Here is a 23,935-nt window from a genome sequence, read left to right as displayed (position 1 = left end):
TGCACCTGCGTTAGCTGCTGCAGGCGCTCCTCGCAAAGGCTTCTGGTCGTGGGAGGGCAGAAGCGCATGCGCTCTTCCCCACGCCTCGGTTTCTGTGGCTTTAAGTTGGGTCAGGTCTTGTGAAGCCTCTGGTTAACTCTCCATGGAAAATGAAAGTTTCCCTGAGGGGGCTTGGCACCTGAACAGGATTTCTCCATGTCACCACCATGGAGGTGGATACGAGAGCACTGGCCAGGGAGAGGTAAGCATGGCAAACGGTAGCCTCTGGGTTCGGCCTTCTCTTCCCCCTTGGCTCCGTGACCCTGCCCTTACAGCCCTCTGTGTACTCGAATGCCCAAGCGGACCCTGTTCCCACCCTAGAAAGTGAAGTCTCTCAGTCGTGTCCGATTCTTTGTGACCCCATGGACTATCAGGCTCCTCTGTCGTGGGATTTTGCAGGCAATAGCACTGGAGTGGATTGCCATTTCCTTCTCCAGCGGATCTTCCCGACCCAGGGATCGAACCCAGGTCTCCCGCATTGTACAGACGCTTTACCGTCTGAGCCACCAGGGAAGTCCACCCTAGAAACCACAGGTTTTGGATTTCTGTGCCCAGCCAGGGACCCAACAGGTCTCACCGTCGTGCATAGCCATGGTTCTCAAGGCCTTTCGGGCGGCTGCCACGAGTGAACATGAATGCAAGGGATATTCGAGATACGGGGTGTGGGTTCAGGTTGTTAATGCCGGACCCAGTCAGTAGATGCCAAGGAAGGGCTTAGAGGTGGTCACCCAAACTTAGTCCTGGGATTGGGGGAGTATACTATAAAGTTCAAGGCCTGGAACACCCACGCCTGTGAGGCCTCTCTCCAGAGCTCCAGTTTCTGTGGAGCCCCGGGCCTCGGCCACGCCATCCACAAGGTGGCGCCAGAGCTCACAGTGCGGGCGTTCTCGCCAGCTAGCCACAGGGTCACGTGGTACGGGGCGGCGCAGCCCGATGACGCACGCCCGGCGCTGCCCTCGCCCCGCCCTCCATAGGGTCACGTGGTCGGCCGGCGCAGCCTGATAACGCGGCGCCCCGGCCCTCAGCGCAGCTCCCGCCCCGCCCCGTCGCCGCGCCGAGTCCTTTTGTCCAAGATGGCGGCGCCGGGGGCGCTGCCTCCTCGGCCGCCGCCGCCGCCGCTGTGAGGGGCCTGCGGGCCGCCCGCCCGCCAGCCGCGCCGGCGCCATGAAGAGGCAGAGCGAGCGAGACTCCAGCCCGAGCGGGCGCGGCTCGTCATCGTCGGCCAAACGGCCGCGGGAGCGCGAACGGGAGGCGGAGGCGGGCGGGCGGCGGGCGGCGCACAAGGCCTCGGGCGGCGCCAAGCACCCCGTTCCAACGCGGGCCCGCGACAAACCTCGCGGTAGCGGGGGCAGCGGCGGTGGGCATCGCGACGGCCGAGGCGCCGGGGACGCGAATCACCGTGCGAGCAGCGGCCGCTCCTCGGGCTCGGGCGCCGGCGGCGGGGGACGCGGCGGCAAGGCCTCAGGGGACCCAGGCGCTTCGGGCGCGTCGCCCCGCGCATCTCCACTACCGCCACCTCCGCCGCCGCCCGGGGCCGAGCCCACGGGTCCCGGCTCCTCAGCGGCTGCACCCGAGTACAAGACGCTGCTCATCAGCAGCCTGAGCCCCGCGCTGCCTGCCGAGCACCTCGAAGATCGGCTCTTCCACCAGTTCAAGCGCTTCGGCGAGATCAGCCTGCGCCTGTCGCACACGCCTGAGCTGGGCCGCGTGGCCTACGTGAACTTCCGGCACCCGCAGGACGCGCGTGAGGCCCGCCAGCACGCCTTGGCCCGCCAGCTACTGCTCTACGACCGTCCGCTCAAGGTGGAGCCCGTGTACCTGCGAGGCGGCGGCGGCGGCGGCGGCGGGAGCAGCAGGCGAAGCAGCAGCAGCAGCGCCGCCGCCTCCACTCCGCCCCCGGGCCCGCCCGCGCCCGCAGACCCGCTCGGCTACCTCCCGCTGCACGGCGGCTACCAGTACAAGCAGCGTTCGCTGTCCCCGGTTGCCGCCCCTCCGCTGCGGGAACCCCGCGCCCGCCACGCTGCAGCAGCCTTTGCTCTAGATGCGGCCGCGGCCGCCGCCGCCGTAGGCCTATCCCGGGAACGGGCCTTGGACTACTACGGGCTGTACGACGACCGCGGGCGACCCTACGGCTACCCGGCCGTGTGCGAGGAGGACCTGATGCCCGAGGACGACCAGCGGGCCACGCGCAACCTCTTCATTGGGAATTTGGACCACAGCGTGTCAGAGGTGGAGCTGCGACGGGCTTTCGAGAAGTACGGCATCATTGAGGAGGTGGTGATCAAGAGACCCGCCCGTGGGCAGGGCGGTGCGTATGCCTTCCTCAAGTTCCAGAACCTAGACATGGCCCACCGGGCCAAGGTGGGCATGTCGGGTCGGGTGATAGGCCGCAATCCCATTAAGATAGGGTACGGCAAGGCCAACCCCACTACGCGTCTCTGGGTGGGTGGCTTGGGACCTAACACCTCACTGGCGGCTCTGGCCCGGGAGTTTGACCGTTTTGGGAGCATTCGGACCATTGATCATGTCAAGGGAGATAGCTTTGCCTACATCCAGTACGAGAGCTTGGATGCAGCCCAGGCCGCCTGTGCTAAAATGAGGGGCTTTCCCTTGGGGGGTCCGGACCGCAGGCTGCGCGTGGATTTTGCCAAAGCAGAGGAGACTCGGTATCCCCAGCAGTACCAGCCCTCCCCGCTCCCTGTGCACTATGAGCTACTCCCCGACGGGTATACCCGGCACCGGAACCTGGATGCCGACCTGCGGGTACGGGACAGGACCCCTCCGCACCTCCTGTACTCAGATCGAGAGCGGACCTTTTTGGAAGGGGACTGGACCAGCCCCAGTAAAAGCTCTGACCGCAGAAACAGCCTCGAGGGCTACAGCCGCTCAGTGCGCAGCCGGAGTGGTGAGCGCTGGGGAGATGGGGACCGGGGCCTGCCCAAGGCCTGGGAGGACAGGCGGAAGCGCCGGAGCCTCTCCAGTGATCGCGGAAGGGCCACCCACTCCCCTTACGAGGAACGGAGCAGGACCAAGGGTGGTGGGCAGCCTGCGGACCGAGGCTCCGACCGCACCCCGGAGCGTAGCCGCAAGGAAAACCATTCCAGTGAAGGGACCAAGGAGTCCGGCAGCAACTCCCTCAGCAACAGCCGACACGGGGCGGAGGAGCGGAGCCACCACCACCACCACGAGGCTCCCGACTCTTCCCACGGGAAGAAGACCCGAGAGAGCGAGCGCAATCATCGGACCACTGAGGCCGAGCCCAGGCCTCTGGAAGAGCCAAAACACGAGACCAAAAAGCTCAAGAATCTTTCAGAGTATGCCCAGACGCTGCAGCTGGGTTGGAATGGGCTTCTGGTGTTGAAAAACAGCTGCTTCCCGACATCTATGCACATCCTAGAGGGGGACCAGGGGGTGATCAGCAGTCTCCTCAAAGACCATACTTCTGGGAGTAAGCTGACCCAGCTGAAGATTGCCCAGCGCCTTCGCCTGGACCAACCCAAGCTCGATGAGGTCACACGGCGCATCAAGCAGGGGAGCCCCAATGGCTACGCAGTGCTCCTGGCCACGCAGGCGACCCCCAGTGGGCCTGGCTCTGAGGGGATGCCTGCGGTGGAGCCTGGCCTACAGAGGCGGCTTCTCAGGAACCTGGTCTCCTACTTGAAACAGAAGCAGGCTGCAGGGGTGATCAGCCTGCCAGTGGGTGGATCCAAGGGCAGAGACAGCACAGGCATGCTCTACGCCTTCCCGCCCTGTGACTTCTCACAGCAGTACCTCCAGTCAGCGCTGAGGACACTGGGCAAGCTCGAGGAGGAGCATATGGTGATAGTCATAGTGAGAGACTCGGCCTAGCCCAAGCCTGGCTGCGCCGGCCTGTCTGTCACTCAAGCAGTTATTTTAAAGTCTGACGCGGCTGCCCTGCACCCCCTGGCCCATCGTACACCCTTGATTTGAATTCTCTGCTGGGTTACTCCATTTCATTTGGTAGGGGACCAAAGTCCTATCTCCCCACCAAAAACTAAGTTCTTAGGTTTGGGTTTTTTTTTTTTTTTTTTTTTTTACCGTGATGAGAAGGGACTCCTGTCGTGTCGGCTTCTAGTGTATGAAATACTGTCTGCTGTGTTCTGTATTTTTTTATTTTTTGACTAACTGTATGGAAAATTGTCAGTAAAGCCTTTGTCAGAGGATGGATTTTTAATCCTGTTCAGAGTCCTGGTTTAATCATACGATTTTCTCGAAGGATGGAAGACTGTCCCCCGCTGCCTGCACACAGATAGGTGCCTTCCGGCATCTTTCCACTGCCGGTGTGTCTCCCAGCCCTGCTGCACTGGTGCCTGTCAGCCCCCAGCTCTTGGGGCTGTGGCGGGGCTCCATTCACAGGAGTTTCTAATTTGGTCTGAGAGCAAGTGGGTTTCATTTCAGACCCTGCCATGCAGCCTCCAGAGCCCACTGCACAGGAAGGGGTTAAGCCTAAGTCTAGCTAGCCGCTGTGGTGGTGTCTTTTTTGGTTTCCTGCCGTGAACAATCTGTGTGTCCGTCAGGTTGAAGAAAGCACCTAGTTTGCAGGCGTTTTTGAAAGCAGGTAGACCTTAGACCTTCGCAGTCGTGGTGTGGTAGTCATGGGAGGAGCAGTGCAATATTGGGGTCTTGGTGCCTGGATGTGCCCAGCTTCCTCCCCTCGTTAGCCTCCCTTCCCCCCTTAACGCAGCAGCCTGCGGATACCCAGGTGGAGACCACGCTCCTTCGGACTCCCAGGGGCACCGGTGGTCCCACGTTGGAGTGGAGGGTGGGAGGCCACTTTCCTTGGTTAATCCCTGAACTTTTCCCAGTGCTTGTGAATCCTGGCTTTTCTTACGATCGTTCAGGGCTGGTGTGGGCCTCTGCCCGGGCACTGGAGCAGACTGAGGGACATGGGACCTCTGGCCTGAAGAGTTTTTGGTGGAGGACAGTGGGTTAGGAAGATGCTCTTGTAAACCGACATAACTTTCTTTCTCAGGTGCAAGGTGGGCGCTGGTGCCCAGGGCCTCCTGCCCTGATACTGCTGAGGTACGGACCACTGGAAAATGGGGTTCCTCTCTGGGGAAGTGTCACAGTTGCTGAGGTGTCGGGCAAAACCCTAGCAGGCTGGGGAGGGGAAGACGGCTTGCAAACAGCCCTGAGCTCTCTGACCACGTGTCTCTACAGGCAGCATGGCCAGCGTGGCCGAGCCAGCAGTGTCAGGGACCAGGGAGGGACGTCAGTCATACAGCAGTGGCCACCACAGAACAGCCCAAACACTTTTTCGGAATGTTTGTGGCAGTTTAGATGGTCCAAAAGCATCACTGTCAAGGCTGAGGGGGAAGAGATGCTCCAGTAAGGGAAATGAGCCCCCGGTGACCAGGAACCAAGGGTTCTGGTGACGCACTGTCCCCTCTCTAGGTTTGGTCCACTACCCTGGCTGCCACGAGACAGCGCAGGTGTTTTGAAAGTTGGTGAGATGGAGGCTGGGGCTCGGTGTGGACCTCACGGAGAATACAGGCCTCTCCACAAGAGCAGTGAAAGGTGACTTTCTGAGACCTTAGAGATTTAAACAGGAAGGAAGGTGCCTGGGGAAACACTGCTCCCTGGGCTTCAGCTGTTGCTAGTGAACAAGTGCGTTCTTAATGTGCAACACAGGAAGTGTTCAATGTGTGTGTTTGTGCTTGAGTTTCAGCCACATCTGCCAGGTGTCTGAGCAAAGCAGTGTGGGACGCGGACCACAGCTGCACCATCCCAGGCAGTGGGAAGCACTGGAAGCCGGAGTGGCCTCATCATGCTTAGAACAGGCGGTGGTGTTTACGCAGTCGTGTCCGACTCTGTGCGACCCCATGGACTGTAGCCTTCCAGGCTCCTCTGTCCCTGGGATTTCCCAGGCAAGAATACTGGAATGGGTAGCCATGCCATCCTCCAGGGGATCTTCCCGACCCAGGGATCTCGTGCATTGGCAGGCGCGTTCTTTAGCTCCGAGTCTTCAGGGTTAAAGCAGGTGAAGTCGGGACAAATGCCCAGATCACAGGCCAGAGCCGCTTTGCTGCCCCAAGTGTCTTTGGGCTGTTCTTCCGTAGAGTAGGTGGTCAGGACCCAGAGCACTGCCTGGCTTTCCCCAAACAGAAGCCTGCTAGGAAATCTGGTTGGAGAGGACACTGGGACCCGTGCCTTGTTCGCTCTTTTCCAGGGATAGGAGCTCTCACCCCAAATTGAACTAGAGTTTTCCTGTGTTGTGCTCATTTCTCTGCCTCGACTGTCTCTTTCCGCTTTCATCTTTTCAGTTGGAGGGTAACTGCTTTACAGTGCTGTGGCGGCTTCTGCCACAGCGAAGCGAGTCAGTCGTAAGTATGTGTGTGTGTCTCCCCTCCCTCCGCCATCCCCATGGATTTAGGGATGCTTCCCCCACAGGGAGGCAACCAGTACCTCCACCTGGGGTTCCTACCTGAGGTGTGGCTTAAAGGCAGAAACCAAGAGAAGGTGAGATTTGCCTCTTGGTGGTTTGGTGCATTCTGCATGTTTCCTGAGGGACTGAGCTCCTCGGCCTTGGCAGATAAAGAGGAGGGCTGATGTTCCCTCTGCCTCCTGGGGCGCTTCCCTAAGGGTGTGTTGTCAGGTCGACCAGGATTCTGCTTTCTTGCTGCAGGCCCCCATCTCCACCCCAGAGACCCGTGGGTGGGTGCTCCCAAGGGCTGCTGGCAGAGCTCGGGGAGACTGGGGCTCAGTTGAGTTAATGACTAGAACAGCAGTGCTTTTAGAGCTTCTTTTAGCCTTTTTTTTCCTGTAACGCACCAGCAGTCAGACTAGGCTACTGGTTAGGTGTTAGCAATCCATTTCAGCTGAGGCATGAAGCAGATTAGGAGCTGAGACCTCTGCCTTCCAGAGGATCACAAGGTGCCTGGCGACACAGGTCCCCTTCAGTGTGTGTGAGCTCTGTGGTGCTCCGGAGCCCAGCGGGGTTTAGCAGTCTCGTCTTGTTTACTTCACAGATTTGTCCTCTTCTCTCAGCAAACGGAGAAAAATCTCTTAACAAATGCCTACAACAGAAACTGGGTAAACTCGGAGAGAGACTAGGGTCTTCTATTTCTTGTGGGAAAGAAGGGGATGAGGAGGATGAGTGGAGGTTAAGAGCATTTGGTACTTTACTTGGTGGGAACAGTCTGACTACAAGGCCAGCTGTAGAAGCCAGTGAAGTGCCTGCTAACCCAGCCTCCGCTGCCCCCAAACTGCCAGGGTCTCCTCTTGTCCTATAAGAAAACAGTAACAATGATGGCCACCACGCTTTCACTCCTTAGGTCGTCAGCTCATGGCTCACAACGTCCCAGGAGGGGCCCCTAACACTCCAGCTCCCCCACACTGGTAACCCAGGAGCTACTTTCTCGCTTCAGAGCCCAGGATACTCGGCGGGGGGCGGGGAGGGCACACAGTGGGTGGTGCCTTGAGGACCCCCTCTGCCCTGCGCCAGTAGACCAGGGCTAGATGCTGACGAGGCTGCTTTTCTCCCCAGAGTGCTTTGAGCAGAGTGTGCTCGCACCTCGTCTCGGGCTGCCTCTGGGAGGCATCTTCTCTGTTGCCTGGGCTAGAGCTGCAAGGTAAGGGACCCCACCCCACTTCAGTAAGAGAACAGGGAAAGGCCATAACAAGCAAAGACAGACTTGTAGTTTTATTTTGTATTTTTTTTTTAAATAAATACACTTTACATTAAAGAAAAAAGGCCTTTGATTTGTAATTTCCACATTGGGGAGAAAGGAAGAAAAAAAGATTTTTGAAAAACTGAATCACAAAGAAAAATAGAGGGAGTGAACTTATATCCTAAGTTCCCTCAACTCCACAAAACCAATATCCACAATGACCTTGCTGCCCCCAAGCCGTGAAGGTGGGTGAACCTAGGCATTTACTCAGCAAGCAAGCAGCGCCTCTTCCCCACCTCTGGCACGAAGGAAAACAAATTAACCTGACGGCATATGAGGCAACAAAACAGGTTAAAAAATCATATATTATATTTATAATAAAATATTCTTAATCCTTATCAATTTAAGAAACCACGATTTTCCTTTTCATTTAAATATGTGTGTAAAAATGCCTCTATATTGTTCTTTAGACATCATTTTCTTTCATAGAAAATGAAGTGCAGGGACAGAGACCTGGTGGATATAAGTTCATACCCTCAGTTACAAATGCCTTTTTTTTTTTCTTTTTAAAGTTTTATAAAAAACTATTTCTTGTTCTTTAAGTAAAGAACATTATACAAAGAAAATATATTGTGAAATAACCCCAGAGACATGTTTTTTGTTTTTTTTTTTCCCTTGAGGAAAGATATGTCCATCCTAGGAGAAGGGGAAAGCAGAATAGGGCCTAACCCCTGTTGTCTTTTTGTGGTTGTCACTGTTCTTAGAAGGACTCTCAGATTCCAGTGAGACTCTAAACCATAATTCTCTGAATGCAGGGCCAGGGCATGCAGTTCCTTAAGAGAGCCCTGGGAGAAAGGGAACGGAAGATGTTCTGAATTAATCTGACTCAGTTTCTCTCTTGCCGAGAATCTTTTCCACGTCGTGCTGACTCCTCACTCGTTTAGAGATAAGATGATGTCATCTTCCAAATCAGAGTTGTCAGAGCTGTCGGCTGAAAGGTAAGGAGAGGAGAGACTAGATTACACACCAGGCTTCCAGGAAGAAAGCACCGGCATACACATTTATGCCTGAACAAGGTTCATTACCAGGTTCCAGAAAGAAGAAAACACTCCAATTATCTCCTTGGAGCTGGCTCTGGAGACTATACTATTTTGGCAGTGGTGGTTACCCCTGGGGTCTCTTGCTTCCCTTTCAAAAAACTTGGCTCTGTGGTGCCATCTTGCTTCCTAGAGCTTCCTCCTGCCTGAAATTCAAGCCCTATAGAGATAGGCAACCGCCCTCTGAAGCTCTTACCCGTGGTGCTTCAAGAGGCTATAAAGGGGTGGGGCTGAAAGCGGGTGAGTGAGTGAGGCCAAGGGTTCCTTTGGCCTCTGGAGTCCCTGGGCAGAGGCTGCCAAGGCCCCAGGACCCCTAAAAAAGGCAGGCTGATCCCAGTCAAGGATGACATTTCTGTTGAACTCCTCAGCCACTCTGTTCTCAGATTTAATAAAGACACAGGTAGGCAACCTAGGATTCATAGGCATTTCTAAATAGAATCTGCAGGGAACGTATTTCCAAAAAGATACAGGCCAGAGTAAGCAGCAGTATCAGAGAAGGGGTGCCTAGCAGCTAGACCAGCAGGGAGCAGGTGTGACACCTGACAGGTGGCACTGTGTCTGGCCCTCTGCTTGACCATCTGCCTACCGGGCAGTGAACAGACCACACGAACACCTCTGGAAGGCTCGAGGAGCAGGTGAACGTAGGTGGTAACAGAACCCTCAAAATTACACAGATAGACTGTGTGACAGTGCCTAGCGCTAATATTTACTGAGTGAAGGTAAAGAAAAGGTCTTCGTGCCCAGTTTGATTGCTCACAGCTCAGGAAGCTGTGAGACAATTTTTAACAAGGTTTTCAGGGAAGTAGGCCAACAGGTCCTGAGCTTGAGCCCTGCAAATGCCCACAGGCCCTGAGGTTCCCAAGAGGAGAGGGACAGCCCCTGATTCCAAAGAACCCCTCAGTGGCCCTTTGCCAGGCACCTTAGAGCCTCCTCTGGGGACAGCTGAGGGAGAAGGGCATGTCCCCAAACCTTCACTCGCTACAGTCTCCTTTAGGAAGACAACTGAACTGGACAAAGAAAAATGGAGAAAAGTGTGGCTGTGATAAAATGAAATCCTGAAAGTAAGCAAAAGTAATGGCTGGGAAAACCAGTGTTCCTGGGTCTGACAGGGCACAAGACGGCCTGACTTCACTGGTGAGGAGTGGGGAAGACAGGACAGAGATCAGACTGCTATCAGACACGGCTAAACCACAAACTACGCCTCCGCGGCTTGCTTGCTGCCACAGCTCCAGAAGGAGATGTCAGCAGGGAAGGGTGCCAAAGGACAGCACTGTGTCCTGGGCCCATGGCAGACCTTGGGGGAGCCCCCTGTGTGATCTGTGAACCCACAGTGCCAGACCCTGAAGCTGAAGCTATCTTAACCACCAGCTGCAGAGCTATTAAGAATCTTAACTCATTACTGACCAGGAAATTTTTGCAGAAACTTGACGCCTATAGCTGGCGATTTTTAGTTTGGCTGTCCAAAAATTATTTGTTATTTCACTAATACCTTTCAGGATAGTTAAACCTGTGTGTGTGTTAGCTGCTCAGTCATGTCTGACTCTCCAGCTCCATGGATTGTAGCCCTCTGTCCATGGAGTTTTCCAGACAAGAATACTGAAGTGGGTTGCCATTACCTTCAGGACCTTCCTCACTCAAGGATCAAACCTGGGTCTCCCGCACCGCAGGCAGATTCTTACCCGTCCTGAGCCACCAGGGAAGCACACCTATACATCCAGCAGCAGGAGTGTCAGGTTCACCTTCTCTCTGAGTCAAGTCACTAAGGATTTTTGTCTTTGTTGGTCTAACATCCATGCTGTCTGAATCAGAACTATATTCTGAAAAACTACCATCTGAGACACTAGTATATATGTCACTTGAACAATCAGAGAAACTATCTGTGTACAATTCACCCAAAAATGCAGTGTCATTTTTGAAAATTTTAACAGTAATAAATGTGCATTTATAATATACAAGGCTGGGGTGGCGGGGGCGGGGGGACCTAACGGAGCAAAATGTGAATGATGTGTGGAGCGTTTTTTTTTTTTTTTAAGTGTGGAGCATTTTAAAAGTCTTTATTGAATTTATTACAATATTGTTTCTGTTTATAGTTTGGTTTTTTGGCCACAAGGCATGTGGGGTCTTAGCTTCCTGACCTGGGATTGAACTCACACCCCTGCATTGGAAGTACAGAGCCCTACCTCTGGGTCACCAGGGAAGTCCCATCCCTTGATTAGCTTTAAGATCTAGCAACTGCGGATGGTGATGTTAATTGCATCCTTCTCTGAAAACGTATTTATATGTCTCCAGCCAATAGTGTGTAACATGTAAGGCCTATGTGCAGCTGGATGAGGAGAACACAGCCTTCTTTAAGCAAGTAACTCTCAGGTACAAGGTCTGACAGCCTTCAGGGGTCAGGCACCGATCTCCCCCACTCGTGGTCAGGTGACAGGACTCCTTTCTCTACCTTCCTTACCCTTTTCTCATCCTCCGAACAGAAAGGGTAGAGCACACACTTTGTACAAGCCATCTCGACATCACCACAATTCTAGAGCCCAGCCTGTCATCTGTAAAGGCACTTTCACGTTATCAACACTCCCACCAAGTTAAAGTAACATTCTCTCATCAACTCAGGGTTTTCCAGATTACCTCTTGGACTTGAAAGAAGGAATTTCCTAGAATGAACAGTAAAAGGCTAAAAGAAGCAGGAATTTTACAGACCAAATAAAAATGTTACATTAACTAAAAATGGAAAAAGATTAGTGATACTCTTAGGTCAGTCAGGGGTACCAGCTGTTCCCCTGGCCCGCCTAGTTTTAACTGAAGAGAAACAAATTTGTGCCCATGTGTCACAGGTAACAAAAAAGCTCAGTAAAACTTTCCTTTTTATTCCCATCAATATCGTCATTTTTCCCTTGCTCCTTAGTCCCTCTTATCTAGCACTCTGACCATCGCTAGGGAAGAGAAGTCCTCCTTCACTGAATCACCTCACCCTCTAAGTACGAAAAAGTGGAAGTTGGCAAACAGCAGATGGGCAGACAGATACAAGGCATGCCCTCCCAGCCCCATAAAGCGTCCTCAAAATACAGCTTGGCCGAGAAGCCTTCATGTAAGAAAGACATTCTCCTTTCAGTCAACTGCCTTCAGTCCTAAGAGCCAGGTGCATAAGATCCCACAGAAAACAGATTCCGGTCATTGTGGAATAGGAGACTCACCCAGAGACAGACACGCACACCCCTCACACCTACATACACACTCCTTTCACCCCCAGCACCAAACACCAGTGACTATGAAGACCAAACATCTACTCTGAAGAGGCCTGCACGTGCTGGGTCTGGACCAGCACGGTTGACTGTGGCCATGCAGACATTCTGGGTCTGTGCTGTGCGGCACTGTAACGAGCACTTGCAGTGTGGATGTGGGAATGGGGGACTGGGCACCTCAGTGGCCTAGGTGGTGACTGGCTACCTGCTGCCTGCCGTGGCTGTGAGAATGCTGCCAGAGCGCTATGTGGAAAGTGGCGGCTGTCACAGGGTTCTGCCCAGCCAGGCAGGGCAGCACCAGGAAGAGCCAGGACCGAGCGAGCACGAGTGGGTTCACAGTGACACACGTCCCCAGTGACGCTGCCAAACATGTCCTCTCGAAACAGGTGCAGCTGCAGGGCTTGCACCCTGGGAACTGGCAGCCGGTCTGCTCAGGGTCCATCAGTGCACTCGGGGCAGTCTGACTTCAGACATGTTCTAAGGGGGAAGGACAAGAAAAACTGGAGCCTGTTCTTTAAAACTTTTACTAAACAAGCCAAAAAGAACATTTGTCCCCCAGTCTTTAGGAGGGAGTAGGCAAGAGCAGGAAGCAGGCGTTGCAACGCACGAGACAGCTTTTATTTCCCACAGCTTTGGGAAGGGGCAGGAACAAGCTCCCTGTGAGCAGCTGCAACCGACAACCTCTCAGGAGAACTGCACGTCGGCCTTCCAGGCTAAGGCTAATCCTCTGAAACAGGTCAACAAACTGCAGCTCATGGGCCAAACCAAGCCCATCAGCTACTTAACTAGAACAGAGCCACATCGTTACCTTACGCCTCGTCTCTGGGTGCTCTCACACTGCAACAGCAGAGATGAGTAGAGAAGGGCCCACAAAACCTAAATGATTTACTGTCCAGACTTTACAGAAAGTGCCAACCCCTGTTTTAGAGAGATGAGAGACCGCTGGTGACAGACGCCACATCAGGAACACGTCGGAACAGAGACATGGAAGGACTTTTCCTCAAGGGCCTGGGTGGCGACTTGTTCCGGGCGCAGAACCCCAGTGCGGCTGCCCTCGGGGCCGGGTGGGCACAGGGAAGGTGCCCAGGCTCACAGTGAGCCGCAGACTTACTGTCCCCCAGGATCAGTTCCACCTCCTCATCCGCGTCTGAGTCTTCGTCCTCCGCGTCCTCCCCCTCCTCCAGGAGGTTTGCCAGCTCCTCGTCCGAGGGCGAGAAGTCGTTGTCCCCGTCCTCCCCTGCGTTCTCGTTGGTGTCGTCCTCCTCGAGCTCTGCCTCCAGCAGCTGATCCGTGTCCAGCTCGTCCAGGTCGTCAGTGTCGTCGTCGTCTTCGTCGTCATCTTCTTCCTCCTGCTCTTCCTCTTCCTGGTAAGAAAGCATGAGGTCCGTTAGCCAAGACACCAAGACCCGGGCCACCTTGGCCACACAGGGAGCCTCTCCCCGGCTCCCCAGAGGAGCGGCGGGAACAAGCAGCAGAGCACACGGTGATCCAGGTTTCAGCACAGACTTCACGGGCCAGCGTGACTCGTCAGTGACGGCTGAGACAGGCGCGCACGCGTCCCCCAAGGCGCCAAGCGCTCCCTCAGACAAGGACTGCTGGCCACCCACCAAGGCAGTACTCGGCACGCAGCCCTTCTCCAAGGAAATGGGTAACACTCCACAGAAGTCTCTGCCATCGATTCTAGGTTGCTAACTAATAACAAACCCAAAGAGGCTCTTCTCTCTCTCTTGCATCAACCAAATCAAATGAAATCAGCTGAGGTACTGGAATAAAAGCTTCGACCTGGTATCTAAAAAGCAATGCTTAATCAAACAAGACAAATAACAGCTGTGGCACTGGCTCCTAAGCCCTTTCCATCCTTGTCCTCGATCTTCTAATCACAGATAAAGCGTGGGTAAACCTCTGACACCGCATCACAAGCATCCCATGATCTGAATATCCAACAAAATAGACTTTTACTATGTATATAACACTAAGACTGTATTTTCTGTTACAAGCCACATATTAACCCCCAGTATGCGAGAGAAACCGTCCATACTTCGTTCTTAAGAGATCTTCCCAAAGGTAAGCAGATACCAGAAGACTAATGAAGTGCTTGGCCCTGGGGCCCTGGGCTTTGGAAATGATACACTTTGGCATCTGCCGCATTTCAGTTTTGCACCAAAATCCAAACCGTTTCCCTTCAACCAAGAGAGGACACAAAGACACCTCTGCTTTCTGAGGGATGGCAGCTGTTCCCAACATTCAATCACTAATCCTGCTGCTCAAACATCAACTGTGAGCATTGCCAGCAGCGACAGGATCCTAATTCCTGCAGTAATAAAATACAAGATTCACGGAACCAGAGCCTAACAAAAGTCACGACAGAACAACCCATCCACAGCAGAAGAAGTATTTTTTAAACATGTTTGAAAGTTCTGCTTCATGCCAATCACTTAAAAACCAAGTACACAACTCATCCAGCCACTGGTGCTCATCAGCGGTCGTGCGAACCAGGCTCCCATCAGCACAGCAGCTCTGCTCTATGAACCTTTGATAACTGGAGCCACCATTTAGACTTTTTGATTTGCTGTTTGGCCACTGATTGAGACTTTTCAACAATTTCTGGCAGCTATATGGGAAAAACGTTAAATACCCAGTATTCCTGATACCTGTACAAGTACATTCCATACCAGAATTTGTGTGTGTGTGTGAACAGAACCCAGGACGACCTGCAACCCTTGCTGAACAGCCTCACCATACATCACCTACATGTGAACAGCTACTGAGCATTTATCCACTGGAAATGAACTGAAAGTACTTGGAGGCATTAAAAATAAACTGACGCACGGACAAGCTCCTGGCCCCAAGTACATCAGCTCATACAAATAACTGCGAAAGGAGAGAAGGGTCAAAATTCAGGGAACTAATTCACAGTGTTCACCAGATTACAAACTCTCGCACCTCTTTTTCCAGGCATGTTTTCAGGGCCGTGGCCAAAATTAGTTCCAATTCATCAGTAAAGTACCACAGTTAAAAACAAGTACATTAAAAAAGAGTATCCAGGGCCCTGCTTCTTAGGCTCTGGAATAGAAGATATGCATGCTATTCCGCATCCAGATGGTACTACTTTCGATTCAGAAGTGAACACGTAGTGAATGATACACACGCTCATCCCTGTATTCAGAGTACATGACAGGAAAAGACGCCTAGGCTTTGGGCTCCAACAAGCAAGGGTTAGAATCCTGGCTCTGCCAATTATGTGTTGTATGAACTTGGGCAATTTATATAAACTTTAAGTGTTTCAGGACGGCATAACTTTTAAAGGCCCGCAATTGAGTAAATAAAAGGGTAAACTGTTCACACAGGCATCCGTTATCCAGCACATTTAAGGAAGATCAATCTTCATTTCTAAAAACATCAAAGCTCGGCTGATTCAGGAAAACTAAGAAAAAGCTCCAAAATCAAGAGCAATTCTAGAAAATAGGTCAACCAGTCTATCCACCATTCCAGATTCTTCCAGGAGCCTACAAACCCAACCTTTAATCGTGTAGCAGAATAATTTTGTATTTCTTCATCCCAGAAGGCCATGACGATCTATGTGACCACAACAGAAAAAGGGAAATGAACGGGAAGGAGAAATCTACCAGAACCTCCAAACACAGCACTTAGTCATTTATACTCTGGATTTAATGGCCAGTGCTTTAACATGTATTTTGTTACACGTGGATATGACCATAAGCTCACTTTCTAACTTTTAAATCTGAAACCTGGAGCATGAAACAGAAGCTCACAACATCTATCCAAAATGCTGTGGTAAAATCTAATCCTGTGGTTGAACCCAAAACAGAGTTGAGGAAGCAATTTTAAGAGCATTCTTGCAGGTTTCAGTACCTGCTTTGTAAATTGCAAAGGCCCTCACCTTCGTATCTACAGAACAAAGCTTCCACTGAGTGGTCAAAAAAGTGATCCAGAAATTATTACTTAATGAAAGAGGCAATCTTGCTAGAATCCTGACTCAACTCCAGCCACATTTAGATCAATGAGTATTGTTTTAATTCCCTAAGACCTCTCTTTCAGGGCTTAGAAACACGAATTCAGGGCCAGGCTGTTTTAAACTAACAAATTCTACAGAAAGAATTTCAACGCTCTTCTCTTCTGGGTTCCATCTTATGTCAATTTCATGGTTACCCAAAAGCCCCAAACCCCTGCAGATAAACCAACCCACTCCCCTCTCCAGTTCAGGGAGCAGATCAACTGGTGTGCACTCCCTCAGGTGCCCTCTCCAGCCAAGCATGGGTGTTTCCTGACTCAACCCTAGTGTGAGGGAGAAGCCAGCCTTCCCGTTTGTGACCTCAGTCCAGCCCAGGTCCTTATTACCCCACCACACCTTTCTCATGCCCACTCCACACACAACCACCCTCACATCTGTCTGCACTAGCTTCTCATCTCTGAAGAGAGTCAGCTTCCCCAAGGCGAAACTTCTCAATCCACACAGGCTTCAAACTCATTCCACCTGCAGACTTTTGAAAGTCTGATCCCTCCCTCCTGGCCTCCAGGTCCTCAGCTTGCTCCCTGATCCACTCCTTCAGTCTGTATTCCTCTAACACCTGACAGTCCAGCTTCCGCCCACAGCACTCCACAGGAGACGGTACGTGCCCTGGAGCCAGGCTGCCCCGAAGAATCCAAACTACTGCACTGTGTGTGACTGTGGGCCATCAGCTTAGCCACGCAGCGCTGCTACGGAGGCAGAGAGGGTATATGTATGTAACCTCCTTGGAAAGCGCCTGGCATATACTAAGTGGTCGGTAAGCCTGTTGCTCCTATTACAGTAACTAGAATCTTCCTAAAGGAACACAAAAGCCTGAACGGCCAACCACGGGGCTTCTCTACAGTTACTGACCCTGACCAATCCTGGCCTCTGCACTGGGCTGCCAATCTTGACCATGTCCGGACCAGATCTCCTAGGCATAAAGGTTCCTACAACTTTAAGTCAAATCCTGAAACTCTCATTAGATAGCTCTACCCATCTGTACCACAGAAACTTACTTCTAAAATTGAACTCAGAGCACCTTCTAAATCTAGCACCTTTTCCACACCTCTGCCAGTAACCAGATGAAATCTCAAAGAGCTGTCGCTGCCCCTGCACAGCTTAACACCCAGTGCTGTTTAAGGAGTGCTGCCCAACACCCCTCTCGTTGCACTCACCTACTGCATTCTCCCCGCTCCTGTCTACCTCCAGTCTCTCTCAATCTCTGTGGTCTTATCCCTTCCCAGATTAAAAAACCCAGGAGAGCTCCATACGCTGCCCAGGCTGCAGAATTACAACAGAAGCAGTGATTACTAAACAACCATTTAATGCCAGCTTCTCTAAATAAATCTTAATTTCTTGTTATATGACATGATTTAATTACACTAGTGGTTCCTACTCATGTATGGCCATCAGAATGTGTATTTCGGAGAACTGGGAAAGTTCTCCAAAGTAAACATGCCTAAATTCCACCCAGCGTCCAAGCTGACAGAACCAATCTTTACCAATGGGGCTTCCACAGGAGGATTTTGGAAAGTGCCCCAGGAATTGTGGCGTCCACCAGAAGGAAGAACCACTTAACGAAATGGATCTCAGTCGACCTCTGGTTCCAACTTGCACTTTTCTGTAGGAATATATCCTCCCCAAGACTCCTAATGACAGAACCAGAAAGGTGAATACAGGCATACCTTGTTTTCCTGCGATTATGTTTTGCAGATACTGTGGTTTCTTCGTGTTTTAAAACAAATTGCTTGTTTGAAGCAACCCTGTGTCAGGCAGCTCTATCAGCACCATTTTCTTCTGACAGCACCTGCTCACTTCATGCTTCATGCCACATTTTGTAATTCTCAGAATTTCCAACTGTTTCATTTTCATTATATTGGTTATAGAGATCTGTCATCAGTGATCTTTGATGTTACTACTACTCACTGAAGGCTCAGATCATGGTTAGCATTTTTTGCCAATAAAATAAGCTATGTACACTGTTGTTTTTAGACAACGCACACCCTTAATAGACACAGTACAGTGTAAACCTAACATTTACACGCACTGGGAAACCAAAAAACCTCACCTAACTGTGATACTGCACCACTGGCTTTAACAGAGGAGTGTGGACGTGAACCCGCAATGTCCCCACGGTATTCCTCCGCAGGTACTAACACCGACCTGCCCCCCCCTGAAGCTGTCTTGCTCTCTAGGACTTAGCATGGGTTTTTAATTAGTGCAGGATTTGTTTCTACACCATTCAACATTCTTCTTAAACAGATGTCTATTTTCAAGAGAAATAGCTTTTAGCCTATACTGCCTCCAAAAATATAACCAATCTCTTAAAAAACCAAATCTCTGGTCCTACTTATAAAACCGTTTATGTAAACACTAGGATTGCTTTTTTAAAAATACAGTTAAAACCTAAGCCTACTGTCCTGACATGGCAACATGTCATATTTGCAAGATTTAAACTCCTGCTTCTACTTCTGACACTTGTTCTTGGTATTAACAATCTTTAAAAACTATAGATTCACTTCGGGATCATAAAAATGCTTGTGTTTTTCTCTCCTCACCAGCAGAATCTAACTCACCTATACTTTAAATTCCTTAGGGTGGGCGGGGGGAGCCTTTCAGGAACCCCTGCCCAAGCTTACAGCAGCTGTGTCATCAGTAAAGACTCTTACCATCCGCTTCTAGGCAGTGGAGAACACACAGGAAGCGCAGCACAGTGTGTCCCAGATTCCAAAATGGAGTGGAGAAAAGAAAGTATTATTCCCTTGTTTTGTTTTGTTAAAGAAATTTAAGATTAACTATAATTCGTTGAAATGTATTGGCTTTTCAAAATCTAGGAACAATGATCAATTCTAATCCTTGGTTTTATAATCTTCCTGAAAGCCAACAACAAAGTCGACAGAATTGATTTAAAAAAAAAACAACACACATACCAAAACTGGATAATACTAGTTTTAGTAAGTGAGCAGCTTATCTGCTTTCATCAAATGCCTGAAGACTGGCAAACTAGCAGCCTCAGGAATCAAATATTTACATGTTTTAATTCAGCAACACAGTGTTACAGTTCATCCTTTGTTAATCTCCAAGCTTATTTAAACGTAAGGCAAAAGACAGCCATTTTTATGGTATGTAAATTATACCAATAAAGCTTTTTCAATCAATAAAAACCATTTGTATGGGCACCTTACGCTGGGCCATCTCAGCACGCGGCAGCCGACCATTCAGGCCTCTGAGTTTATTTTGCTAAGGTGAAAAGGCAAATTCAGAGGTGCCAGGCACAGGTGCCTGCACCCTTAAGCCATGTAAGTCACACCTGAAACATCTGAGAGGACCTAAGGGCAGATATCTGGACTAGGACAAAATTTTGAATAGCAAATGACATATGAAAATGAAGTCTCCAGTTTTAAAATCAGATGAAACAAAGGAAAATGAGTTAAAAAAAAAAATCAACCTGATACATGGAAGAGGTGATGAAAAGAAATCTGAACACCTTAAGCGTTCCTCTGTGGTCATCTCTGGCCTCCACACCTGCCACCCAAGACTCACTTCTCATCTATCACTCCACCTCTGCAAGAAGAATGAGGCCAATCCCAGTAACAGCCCCCCAGCATCCACAATACCTAGCTTCTCTTTTCTTGACCGTCTCCTCAAACACAGACACCAGGAATCTCATGGACCCACCTGAAAGCTCCTAAAGAAGACTGCTGCCCACTGCTTTGTAAACTGCAAGGACGTGGAAGAGCAGGGATAATGGTATTGATAAGTAACTTCAGATAAACCCAGTTTTTGCTGCACACTTACAGTTCAACATGTAAAATCCAGAAAGCTTGAGACAAAACTGCTATCTGTAGTGATCTACAGTGATGGGGGTAGTCATGAATGAACAAGAACATTAGTCTGCAGCCACCTGTACCAACAGGTGTACTAATACACCAACTACAGCTTGACAACACCACCTTCTGTACCTACTCAAGAATAAACTACATCCTGACCCACTGCAGCTAAAGTGGAAAAGAACATGCATTAGGGAAGGTGGTGTCTAAGAAGCGAAAGGCCACAAGAATAAAAGACCAGTCACTATTAAAACCCTGACTCAAAGCAACCACACAACATTTGGAGCATCTAATACCACTTGCAAGCTCTGGTACCAAGAAATACTAGCAACACATCCAAGGTAAATACTGCTGCAGTCAAGAAAACATGAAGATCCATGTCACAAATAAACCCAAGGTCTCAAGTATCCATGTGAAGACCTCTCCCTTTCACCCAGATCTCATAACTGAGGTTTAAACACTAGGGGACCCTCTCATCTATGACACCAAGGACAGGCATGAAGCCCAGACAGCATTACCAGAAACCTTTCTATTATCGAGATTTCCTGGCTGCATTTGGTGAAGTGGTTTAAACTCCAGAGCCTAACTGTCCTTTAAAATAAATTCACCATTTAAGAGCCAGAAGCCTGAAGTTGCCACTACACCTTAACAAGTAACAAGTTGAACAAACTAAAAAAATCAGTAAGTCTTACATTTGACAAAGAAGTGGGGTGACAGGGCAAACCATTGCCCCTAAAATCAGAGGGACCAACATGCAAATACAGAGGATTACAACTTGCCACAGCACAGACCCAGAAACACACTTCCATAGGAACCAGCGTGAAGGAGGAAAACCGGAACTACAAAGGACCAGTGGCTGAAGACAGTGCTGAGCAATGAAAGATGTTGTGGGTTTTACCTCCAGGAGCTTGACCTGGTTCTCCAGGTGAATGTTAGAGAAAAATTCCCTTGTGCCTCTGGCAGGGGAAAGGGGAAAAAATAACATGAAATACATCAGAATTTCTCCTCAGAGGGCTTCCCTGAGGAGAAACCATCTAACCAGACCCTGATCTATTGGGGGAAAGGGAAATACCCAATTCCAGCCCACTGCAGCCATCTGTACTTCTGAAACAAAGCGGAAGAAACAGGTGTGTAAAGGTCACCATCCTGAGGTAGAGACTCATTAGAAGACTAGTTATAAGACCATAAACTGCTTTCCCTCCTCCACATCTTACCACCACATTACTAAAGGCCAACAACAGTTTTTTTTTATCCAGCCCATCATGTCCAACTATCAAGAAAAACTATAAGACATACTAAAAGAAAAAAAAAGTTTAAACAATGTAATCAGTAAGCATCAGAAACAGATTCAGATACTGGAGGGATTAACAGACCAGGAATTTAAAACACCTGTGGGGAAGAAGCCAGGGGTTCGCTAATGGATTAGGTAGACAGCGCGCAACACCAGATGCACAGCAGCAGCGGGGAATGGGAGCTCTAAGCAAGAGCCAAAGGGATGCTAGCAATCAAAGCACTGTGACGGAAGCGGAGAGTGCCTGGACGGGCTTATTAGTGGATGGACTCCGTTAAGCAAAGAATCTCGGAGCAGCAGGATAGCTCGATAGACACCACCAAAACTCAGAAGGAAAGAGGACAAAGTGAAAAACACAAACAGAATATCCAACAACAACTGTGGGATAACTAGAAAAGGCATGATGGGGAAACAGTGTCAGACTTTATTTTTCTGGGCTCCAAAATCACTGTGGATGGTGACTGCAGCCATGAAATTAAAAGACGCTTGCTCCTTGGAAGGAAAGTTATGACCAACCTAGATAGCATATTAAAAAGCATAGACATTACTTTGCCAATAAAGGTCCGTCCAGTCAAGGCTGTGGTTTTTCCAGTGGTCATGTATGGATGTGAGAGTTGGACTATAAAGAAAGCTGAGCGCAGAAGAATTGATGCTTTTGAACTGTGGTGGTGGAGAAGACTCTTGAGAGAACCTTGGACTGCAGAGATATCCAACCAGTCCGTCCTAAAGATCAGTCCTGGGTGTTCATTGGAAGGACTGATGTTGAAGCTGAAACTCCAATACTTTGGCCACCTGACGTGGAGAACTGACTCGTCTGAAAAGACCATGATGCTGGGAAAGATTGAGGGCAGGAGGACAAGGGGACGACAGAGGATGAGAAGGTTGGATGGCGTCACCGACTCAATGGACATGAGTTTGGGTAGACTCCGGGAGCTAGTGATGGACAGGGAGGCCTGGAGTACTGTGGTTCATGGGGTCGCAAAGAGTCAGACACGACTGAGAGACTGAACTGAACTGAACAGGTAATGAGAATTCTAGAAGAAAAAGAGGAAGAGAAGAAATGCTTGAAGTAATGACTGAAAATGCCCCCAAATTCATGGTGGCCAGAAACCAAACCAAAGATCCAGGAAGCACTGAAGAGAATAAACGCCCCCAAAGCCCACACCTAGTCACATCATTTTTAAATTACAGAAAATCAAAGAAAATATCCTGAAATAAGCCAGGGACAAAAACCACCTTACCTATAAACAAACAAAAAGTTACATCCACATCTCCTCAAAAACCATGAAAGCAAGAGGAGCGTGGAATCGAGTATTAAACAAGCTTCGAGACCGAAACCACCAACCACCTTCGTACCCAGGAAAGGCGTGCTTCGCAAGTGAAGGGGAGTCACTTTTTCAGATGAACAGAAACTGAGAAATTGTTGCCAGTAAACTTGTTTGGCAATAAATGTTAAAGTTTTCAGAGAGAAGGAAGATTAGGTTAAAAACTCTGGAGGAAGAGCACTGGAGAAGGAGTAAGTGAAGGTAGAATAAACACTTTTCTTAATTGATCTTCATTCAAAATAACAGTAGTTTGTTCAAAATAGTAATACCAACAATGTATTCAATTATGCGTGCTTCTATGTAAGTGAAGTGAATGACAGCAATGAAGCAAGGGACAGGAAGAAAGAATTAGGACTCTGTTTTGTTATTCAAAGTTACCTGCACCATTCATGAAGAGCTACGGTGTTATTTGAAAGTGGACTTGGATTACCTGTAAATACAATCTTATAAACTCTAGGGTAACCACTGAAGAAAATGGAAAAAAAAAAAAAGTGTAATTAATATGCTAATAAGGAAGAGAGGGGAATCCTATGAAATACTTCCACATGCCATGTGAAAACAAAGGAAGGAAAGGAACAGGGGAGGAGGGAAGGCAGGCAGGCAAGAAAGCTTAGAGTTCTCAGAGACAAAGAAAGGCATTATATGGGATGTAATATTTGCACAGCAAAATAAGCCATAAACAAAAAGGCAACTTACAGACCCGGAGGAAATACTTGCAAGCAATATGACCTATTTCCAAAATATATAAAACAGCTCATACAACTCAATATCAAAAAAACAACCCACGGTGAGCAGAACACCTTAATAGACATTTCTTCAAAGACATACAGATGGTCAAACGGCACATAAAAAGATGCTTAACATCGCCAACTATTAGAGAAATGCAAAGCAAAACTACCATGAGAGATCACCTCACACTGGTAAGAATGGCCATCATCAGAAAGTCTACAAATGCTAAATGCTGAATGAGGAGGGTATAGAGAAAAGGGAACCCTCTTACACTGCTGGGAGGAATGTAAACTGGTGCAGTCACTATGCAAAACAGCATGAAAGTTCCTTCAAAAACTAATAATTGAGTCACCATACGATCCACCTATCCCACTCCTGGGCATATGTCCTGAAAAGAGGAAAATTCAAATTAAAAAAAACGCATGTGCCCCAGTGTTCACTTACAGCAGTACTATAGCTAAGACACAGAAGCAACCTATATATATACAGTGTATATAATATACTATAATATGTAATTATATATCATATAATAAATTATACAAACTACATATACCACTAGATATAGAAATACAAATACAATACATATACCACTAAATATAGAAATACAAATACAATACATATACCACTAAATATAGAAATACAAATACAATACATATACCACTAAATATAGAAATACAAATACAATACATACACCACTAAATATAGAAATACAAATACAATACATATACCACTAAATATA

At 49.4% G+C, this 23,935-nt stretch overlaps 2 protein-coding genes across 20 annotated transcripts in view; one reads left to right on the top strand and one right to left on the bottom strand.

Moving 5' to 3' along the window:
- Positions 1-1,095: 1,095 nt before the first annotated feature.
- On the top strand, positions 1,096-4,234 carry RBM15B (RNA binding motif protein 15B). Its single transcript, XM_004018643.5, has one exon. The coding sequence runs from the start codon at positions 1,204-1,206 to the stop codon at positions 3,886-3,888; it is 2,685 nt and encodes an 894-aa protein (XP_004018692.4). The 5' UTR covers positions 1,096-1,203; the 3' UTR covers positions 3,889-4,234.
- A 3,442-nt stretch (positions 4,235-7,676) lies between these two features.
- DCAF1 (DDB1 and CUL4 associated factor 1) overlaps positions 7,677-23,935 on the bottom strand; it is an 89,448-nt gene continuing 73,189 nt past the window's right edge. For 10 of the 19 annotated variants that reach the window (XM_042236156.2, XM_060402514.1, XM_060402508.1 and 7 more), the window contains one exon: positions 12,518-13,373. In XM_042236156.2, coding sequence (XP_042092090.2) covers positions 12,933-13,373 — 441 coding nt within the window. In that variant the 3' untranslated portion in view covers positions 12,518-12,932. Of the gene's footprint in view, positions 8,662-12,517; positions 13,374-23,935 lie in introns of those variants that run through there. The other 9 variants (XM_042236157.2, XM_060402509.1, XM_060402516.1 and 6 more) reach the window with 1 other exon arrangement.

Source organism: Ovis aries, chromosome 19 (genome assembly GCF_016772045.2).
Source record: "Ovis aries strain OAR_USU_Benz2616 breed Rambouillet chromosome 19, ARS-UI_Ramb_v3.0, whole genome shotgun sequence".
In the NCBI taxonomy this organism is placed as follows: Eukaryota; Metazoa; Chordata; class Mammalia; order Artiodactyla; family Bovidae; genus Ovis; species Ovis aries.
Note: the sequence above shows the minus strand (reverse complement) of the source record. Positions and strands in the feature narration are given on the sequence as shown.

What these genes read in the sequence shown, in the direction of transcription:
- RBM15B (XM_004018643.5), top strand. Translation starts at nt 1,204, where the DNA reads ATGAAGAGGCAGAGCGAGCGAGACTCCAGCCCGAGCGGGCGCGGCTCG.